This window comes from Mytilus edulis, chromosome 9, assembly GCF_963676685.1.
Source record: "Mytilus edulis chromosome 9, xbMytEdul2.2, whole genome shotgun sequence".
In the NCBI taxonomy this organism is placed as follows: domain Eukaryota; kingdom Metazoa; phylum Mollusca; class Bivalvia; order Mytilida; family Mytilidae; genus Mytilus; species Mytilus edulis.
Window position 1 is genome coordinate 56,054,114 of NC_092352.1, and position 9,268 is coordinate 56,063,381.

At 31.2% G+C, this 9,268-nt stretch overlaps 1 protein-coding gene across 2 annotated transcripts in view; it reads left to right on the plus strand.

Moving 5' to 3' along the window:
- The window catches only part of LOC139488611 (QRFP-like peptide receptor), a 67,865-nt gene extending 59,004 nt beyond the window's left edge, over nt 1–8,861 (plus strand). The window contains exons 5-6 of one of the 2 annotated variants that reach the window (XM_071274338.1): nt 6,280–6,377; nt 8,282–8,861. In XM_071274338.1, the coding sequence (XP_071130439.1) occupies nt 6,280–6,377; nt 8,282–8,383 (200 nt within the window). In that variant the 3' untranslated portion in view covers nt 8,384–8,861. Of the gene's footprint in view, nt 1–6,279; nt 6,402–8,281 lie in introns of both variants that reach the window. The other variant, XM_071274337.1, reaches the window with a different exon arrangement.
- Nucleotides 8,862–9,268: the final 407 nt, after the last annotated feature.

The window sequence follows — 9,268 nt, forward strand, 5'->3', positions numbered from 1 at the left end:
ATGCTTTGGTATCAGAAATATAAGTCAAAAACTGCATTTGACCCCCGTGTTCTATTTTTAGCCAAGTCGGCCATCTTGGTTGGCAGGTGGGGTCATGGGACACATTTTTAAAATTAGATACACTAGTGATGATTGTGGCCAAGTTTCGAAAAAATTGGCCATGTAGTTTCAGTGGAGAAGATTTTTGTAAAAGTTAACGGACGACGGACGCCAAGTGATGAGTAAAGCTCATTGGGCCAGGTTAGCTAAAATTGTGAATTAAACTTGGTTTTAAAGCTTTCTAAACCGTTCACATTTGTGATGTGTGAACAAAACAAAAATACACAACAGGAAAAAAAGTCAAGTAAAAGGGTACAACATTGTGATATAATCTTAATCACTGTAAACACAAAACGCTATTTGACTCGAACAATACTGTTTGTAGTTTCGATCGACCAAATCGGACATAAAAATAGAATATGTGAATAGTTCGACATTATTAAAGTAAAGTGCATTTTTATGAACTTTTTTTTTTATTGATACTGACAATATGTTAGCCACCAGATGTCTGCCGATTTATTTGTCGTTCGGTTGCTTTCGTATTGTCGAATGATGTTTAATTCTAGTTACTCCTTTAATTTAATTCACGATACCTCCTTTTTTTAATTAAGTAAATTAAAATAGCAGAGGAGTACAATGGTCGCAATTTACCTTGAGCTTAGCTTACAATATCAAAACCGACCTTATGTTTTTGATTTGTATCGCATCTTTAATACGAATATTAACTTTGTCACTAATGAAACGATAAGTTTTTAATCTTGTTACAAGCAAACAGTAATTAAATCGTCTGAATCGAATAACCAATAATATTAAATGTTATTTTCAAGTTTCTTTTTTTATAATTAGTTAATTACCTCAAAACAATTAGTTAATGTAATGACGGTAGCATATAATTGGTGGTTTTTATCCGATCAATATGTTTATCTTGAAATCTTGATATTCTCTCTAATGTGCCGTGTTACTATCTTTTTAATGCTTCATAGTTTCATGCTGTTCTGTTTAGAACATTTTAATTGAAAGTTGTGACAAAACTAGCGCCTGATTGATTTAAAGAATGACTGATCAAGGAGATGACAGCTCATGAAGAATGAGAAGTACAACCGAGAGGACGGAATCACCAACCCCAAGAAAATGTTACATTACGGACCTGACCATCATCGCCACAACATCTACCCCTGCCAACACTCATACCCGGTTCGAAGATGACCTGGTCAATAGCAGCGGCAATTGAAAGATAAATCCTGATCACAATAAAAATGTCACAAGGACATCACAGTGTTCACCTGAAATAGTCAATTCGTCCAATGGAAGATAGCCTGTTAAGTTTAGTTTAAACTAGTGTTGTCAAATCGTTCACTTTTGCCTAACCGGTTACTCGGATAATCGTTCGACCCATTAACCGGTTAACCGGTAGTTTAAGTTGATGATTGATAAACTTATCTATAGTACCCTAAACATAGATATAAGAAGATGTGGTATGAGTGTCAATGTGAAAACCTTCCATCCAAGTCATACATTTACGTTTTCATAATACGATGAATTGAAGTTCGTTCTTTGGCATTTTATTGATTATTGATTGAAAATCGAAAGCGGCCCAATAATATGTGGCAGAATCAATAGAATTGTTTTTAAAAGGCAAAATGTAACAACTGAACATCACCCACCTAGCCCTGTGATTCAGGAAAAAAAGGAAGCCTAGTAATGACTGAGGTGAAGTCGAAGCTCCCCTCAACATGTCGGTTAGGCAGTGGAAATAAAATTATACCGTACAAGTGGAAAATACAATTGATTGCATGTCGGATATAGAGGCCGTGGATGAAATCGAAGATGAGGAAGAAATTAAGTTGGATATTAACATGAAGGAAGACAACAAGATCGACGATATAATATAAATTTCAGATAGCACATTGCCAGAAGGAAGGATAGTCAATGAAATAATAAAAGAAGATAAGAAACAATTTAGAGCTGATAGCCTGGAAGACAAGAAAGACCTGTCCCAGAATTTTTTTTACCTAAGTTGCCAAAGGCCAGTCAGTGTGCTAGAGAGAGCACTGCAGATACTACAGAAATCCAGCGAATCAGCCCTATTTTCAAGGTTCCTTTGTAAAGGACTGCCCACATTAAGAAGAGGGAAAGGGAAACAGACAACTTCAACAATTTTAACAATGAATGGAAATCATTTGGGACATTGGCTATTTTAATGTTATTGGTAATTTATGTGTCGCCAATTTATGTGTTTTGTTCTTATTATTGATATCCTTATAGTGGTTCAATAACATTAACGGTACCAATTTTCTTGCACCAGATGCGCATTTCGACAATACATGTCTCTTCAGTGATGTTCGTGGTCAAAATATTTGAAATCCAAAGCTTATATAAAAGACGAAGAGCTATAATTCAAAAGGTCCAAAAAGTATAGCCAAATCCGTGAAAGGAATCAGAGCTATGCATGAGGGAGATACATTCCTTAATTTAAAATAATTTCTAATATTTTGTAACAGCAAATTTTAATAACACAAAAAATCCGTATTTTCATGCCAGTACCGAAGTACTGGCTACTGGGCTGGTGATACCCTCGGGGACTAATAGTCCACCAGCAGAGGCATCGACCCAGTGGTAGTAATAACATTAACGGTACCAATTTTCTTGCACCAGATGCGCATTTCGACAATACATGTCTCTTCAGTGATGCTCGTGGTCAAATTATTTGAAATCCAAAGCTTATATAAAAGATGAAGAGCTATAATTCAAAAGGTCCAAAAAGTATAGCCAAATCCGTGAAAGGAATCAGAGCTTTGCATGAGGGAGATACATTCCTTAATTTAAAATAATTTCTAATATTTTGTAACAGCAAATTTTAATAACACAAAAAATCCGTATTTTTATGCCAGTACCGAAGTACTGGCTACTGGGCTGGTGATACCCTCGGGGACTAATAGTCCACCAGCAGAGGCATCGACCCAGTGGTAGTAATAACATTAACGGTACCAATTTTCTTGCACCAGATGCGCATTTCGACAATACATGTCTCTTCAGTGATGCTCGTGGTCAAAATATTTGAAATCCAAAGCTTATATAAAAGATGAACAGCTATAATTCAAAAGGTCCAAAAAGTATAGCCAAATCCGTGAAAGGAATCAGAGCTTTGCATGAGGGAGATACATTCCTTAATTTAAAATAATTTCTAATATTTTGTAACAGCAAATTTTAATAACACAAAAAATCCGTATGTTCATGCAAAATGCCATGTAGACACTGGTTTATTGAAATATTTATGGGCATACAATTATGTTAGTTGACAAAAAAATTGTAAAATTTATATGTCGGGCAATGACCTGGAATGTAAAAGAAGATGTCCACTCTTTCATACATTGTCAGTAGTTTTTATTTTTGTTATTTAATATTTAACATCTGCAGTACTATCTTCTTGTTATCAATTCAATTTTATTGTCATTAAACATTGTAATACAAATTTCATCAAATAATAAATATCAAAATAAATAAAACGTATATAAAAATACCAACAACATAAAAATCATAAGTCATAAATTTACAATATTAAAATATGTAATAGCCATCTTACAATGAGACCTCTGTCCTTAGTTGACCTTTTAAAACAGAAGCAAATAATTCTAACATGTCTAAAGGAAGCATTTTTTTTTTATATAAATAGTCCAGTCAAACTAAGATTTAACCTCAAACTAATTGCAACAGAACATATTTTAGTTCTAATCTATAGCATTAAGCCCTTAATATACACAGAAAAAAGTTCCATAAAATCTTACTTGAGTAAACCTAAAAATCAGCATTTTTAATTTCCTATGGACATTAACATTGAAAGGGGAGATAACTCTGCAAAATGAGTCTTTTTTTGTTGTTGATTTTCTTGAAATTTATGTTAAATATGATAGTTTGATGGTTATAAGTTTGTATTTGACTTAATTATATAATCTCCTGCTCATGAAATGTACAAAACCGAAGTGTTATGGATAGTTTATTTTTTTTGTGCATTTTTCGTTAAAGAAATTGCAAATTTGTGGCTTTGTGACCATTTTGAAAAAAATAATGTAAAAATTTGGTATTGTATACACCTGTATTTTATATTTTTTCAGCATCTAACTTGTGTAAAAAAACTTTAAACCACAAAAAGAAGAATACATGCTAAATTATTTTTATCAGATGTGAGAATCTTTACCTTGACATGCTGAAAAATTAAATAAATTGTCAACTAATGAATTACGAAATCAAGTTTATAGCTTAATAAAAGATATGAAAACACATTTAGAGTTGTTCGTTATACTCCAAAGACCGCTCAAAATCAAGAATCAATACATTCCGATGAACAGAAGCGCTAAAAATTATAATTTTTTATCAATTGTTAATGATATGTCTACCTTTTTTGCAAGAGTTATCTCCCTTTTCAATACAAATCTCCATAGGAATTTTGAATGGTGATTATTTTAGTCTTTCTCAAGTAATATTTCATGGGACTTTTTTCTGTGTATATTTGGGGTATAATGCTAATGATTAAAGCTTTAAAATCTTCTGTTGCAATTGCTTTCAAGTAAGGGCAAAATTTATGCTAGATTGACTGGACTAAAAATAATGTTTGGTTCATCAGAGAAATGAATGAGATTGTCATCATCTAATTGTATATCATTATATAGTTTTTTAAGTGATATTTTCGTGTACCTTGCAATTGAGTCTTTTTCTCTGGGAATTTTAATGTAACGACCATTTTCTATTTCAAGAACATGGTCACTTATACGAAGTTAAGTAAATATATTCCTGATAGAAAATACATTAAACAACAAGAAAAAATTTGCTTCAAGTGAAGGTCCTATTTTTTTTGTTGAAAAAGTTTGCTACATTCGTCATTTTTTTTTCTATTTTACACTTCAATAAATATTTTTAATAGTCATTTATTTCATTTTTGATTTCTGATTTTAAATGGTTTACAATTGTTTTTTTCTTACAATTCGACACTTTGCATATGCATACCAAGAATATACACCTTGTAAATCATTATGTTATACTGCTGAAATATGCAAGGACAGTTCTACTGAAATATTTACGGACATAGAAAACTTTTTTTATTGAATTGTGCTACACCATATATATATATAAATATTTACAAAACGTTTTTTTGAAACACTGAGGCTTTTCTACCTCAGGAATAGATTACCTTAGCTGTATATGGCAAAACTTTTAGGAATTTTGGTCCTCAATGCTCTTCAACTTCGTACTTTACTTGGCCTTTTTAACTTTTTTTTTAACTCGAGCGTCACTGATGAGTCTGTTGTTGACGAAACTTGCATCTGGCGTAAATACAAAATTTAATCCTTGTATCTATGATGAGTTTATTTACTAAAATATATTTTTAATCATACTATAACATCGTTCATATCATTTGTGAAAGTCGCCTTTGACTGAAATTTGTATGTTTGAACATTTGTAATTATCAATATCAATTGTTATTAGTCATTTACTGAAACAGTTTAACTAAAATATAAGTACAATTAAAACTAGTTATCTACTATAAAATCTCCTTGAAAATGGTCTTCTTTTAGAGCCATGTTTTTTTAAATTTAGATTAAAAGTTATTGTTATGTACATAATACTAAATATCGGTAAAGATGAATCAGAACGCATAAGTCAAAGAAGACAAACATAATCTATTTGTAGTACATGTACAATGATTGCCGTTGGTTTATTTCTGTTATTTATTCTCGAAAATTTAGAAAAGCTTGAAAATTATAAAGTTTAGTTATCATTGTTTTTTAACATTTTCCTTTTGAATTGTCGATCTGTTGCATTTTCTAAATTTAAATCAAAATTTTATTGTAAAGAAAAGGAAAACAAATCGGTGATCCCCAACATTTAAATACTTTTGAATGTTTACTCCTATGAACGCTTATTCATTGAAGCTACTTAGAAGTATTTTAAACGATAAAACAATACATTGTAGATTGTCATAGTTCATCTCTCTATGTCAAGTTCACTTAACATGACGGCTGCGCCATGGGACGCTTTTTGACTCAATGTAACATAAAGAGAGTTTAAACATAACTACCAAAATAGAGATTAGATTCCAGATAATATTAAATGACGTAGTTATTGTACAATAAACAAACAAATGTCATTTAAACATAGTTTTATGTTGTTTCAGAGAAGTTCTTAATCTAAACAAAAGTTTTAATTAAGTTGTATCGATAAACATTGCTTCTAATATATTTGCAGGAATTAAATCAATGTGTGGATGTTATAAGAAACCAAGATGGACGGCAATTGCAAGAATAGACTCGTTCAGAAGCACAACTTTAACAGCAACCTCAAAAGTATGATGGATTGTCATTTTGAAGGTTCATATTGTAGAAAAACAAGGCATGCAATTAAACTGTTGTTATAATACCAATTTGTATAAACGTCTCCTGCTTGAAGTCTTGTGTATTGTGAGAAACATTTCCCTTATTCTTGAAACATATTGAAACCTCACGGTGTATTATAGACTCAAAATATATATCATGTATATATGACGAGTGTATGCCGTTAAGTCATTTTTTTCTTTTTACTTCTGATATACCTATCTATAGTGTATATTTTAGCAAACTAATTGACACAATTCACTGATTTGTTACTTTAGAGATTACTTGTTTAAACATTAGTTATCGTACCAGGATTATAATTTAGTACGCCAGACGCGCGTTTCGTCTACGTAGACTAATCAGTGACGCTCATATCAAAATATTTATAATGCCAAACTAGTACAAAGTTGAAGAGCAATGAAGATCCAAAATTCCAAAAAGTTTTGCCAAATACGGCTAAGGCAATCTAAGCCTGGGACTAATTAGGAGTTAATTGATAAAAAATTGAACAAGAATGTGCCCATAGTACACGGATTCCCCACTCGCACTATCAGTTTCTATTTTCAGTGGGGTCAAAACTCTAATTTGGCATTGCAATTAAAAATTAAAAAGATAATATCATAAGGCAGATATTGCTCCACACATGCCACCTGTCATTGATATTTCATACTCTCCAAACAGAGAAAAACTGAATCATATTCCGCTTCCAACTTTTTTGCACTAAGATTTATACAGAAATACATTCACTTAATATATTTAAATGGTTGACATAAACGTCTCGACTATTACATCGTCTCTTTATGGCCTTATTATTAAGTTTAAACACATGATAAATTGACTTATTTAAGTTCTTTTGTTTTCCCCCAAACAAATCAGTGCTACATGCACTCTCTGATATATAACATCATAATGCGTCATAATTTAAACTTTATAATTCATATAATGTACTTCTGCAGGAAAATTATCGACACCATTACGAAAAACTAAACGGTTTCAGACAATTTTTTGTCTATGTGGTAACTTGATTCCATTATTCTTCGAAAACAACTGATGGAGATTTCTTCGATCGTGTTAATATATGTTTTTTTCTCTCATAAATTAATCTACAGAGACCTGCCGTTGCATTGGATGACAAATAAACATATATAATAGTACAAATTTAAATTGATCAAGGGACAAGGAAAACAAATCATAGGTCAAGGCACTGAAAAATTCAACACCATTATAGTCGAAGAAAAAAGACGTTTTAAAATAATTGTCACTGCACAGAAATGTAAACTTGTGATAAAATAATTCCCTAATTACAAATTATGAGTTACCTATGATAAAAAATCAATTAGACAATCATGTATCTACAAAATATGGCATCATTTCGACCAAATTCACCTCATTCTTAGTTGTCAGGCTAATGCGATCCACTCGTGTTTTTAAATGATAGATACCTTTCATTTCAATGAATATTAGGTTCTGTTTTCTATAACAACTGTTGATTGGCCCCTAAATGCACGAGTCTTCAAATTGTATAACATATATTCTATACGTAATTATGCCTATGTTATGAAACTACTTGGAGGAGCATTTTAATACCCAGTATTGATATTGTGTTGATATTACGAATATTGGATACCCTTTTCGAAAAGGGTGAGTTCATCCTTTTATATGGGGTTCGTGTTGCTAAATTTTTTATAGTCATCTCGGTAAACTATACAATTTTCTTTTAAAAAAGTCTACCTTTTCTTTTCTGATGTTTAAACAATTTTAATTTCAATTAAAATGTTTATCATTCATAATCCTTGTTTATAAAGGATGGTAACTGAGTGTTTATTATAATTTTAATGTTTTATTGACAAATATACATTTAAATATTTTCTTTTCAGATATTCAACAAAAAGAAAAAGTTGTCAGTACAGGAGACTTCATTAATACGAAATAATTTCCATGAAAGTCGAGACCATCACAAAATGACAATTGCTACGTAGCTACATGTATGTTATTAAAACGGAACCCTTTTAACAATCGCAAGAAGCTTCATAATTAAGAGTACATACCGATGCACTTGTGATCTTAATTGAAGATCATTACAGAAGTGAAAATACTACAAATATTACGTTGCATATTTTAATGATGCCAATAAAGATCGAAACAGATTGTTTGCAAGCTGCACATTGACTATATGATAACAATGTGAGACCTGTAAATATAATGTGCATTTCAATTTTGGATCGTAACAAAATGTTAATTACTTCCAGATACACACGTGAAAGTTGAGAAAATTCCAAATGTATTAATTGAGGTGTTATGACATTTTATAGCATAAATGTAAGTGTATATAGGCTTTTCATCATTACCAAAGGCATTGCGGTATCGGGAATATTTAATTTTACATATTGTAAACTTCTATACGTTTTCTTATGTAGATGTTTCTGGAATATATGTTGTAAATATATGTTAATAACATTTTACGAGTTGTTTTTCTCGACATGATAAATGACTATCATTAGTACTGAAGATCGTCATCTAAGTAATGTATTAACAATTTCAATGCAAAAAACAGTTTTTCTCTTCACACGTCTGGTCTATGATTCGATTAAAATGTTGTTTGCGTATCTTTCGTAGACTGTCTGGTAAATATTTGACTTTGACTTTGTATATTTTATAGAAATATGGCAGTTGTCATCACATAGTTCCTTTCTTTGAATGTTGGCGTTTGTTTTAATTTTTATCCTAATGCTCTTCAACTTTGTACTTGTTTGGCTCTATAAATATTTTGATATGAGCATCACTGATGAATCTTATGTAGACGAAACGCGCGTCTGGCGTACTAAATTATAATCCTGGTACCTTTGATAACTATATTTACACCA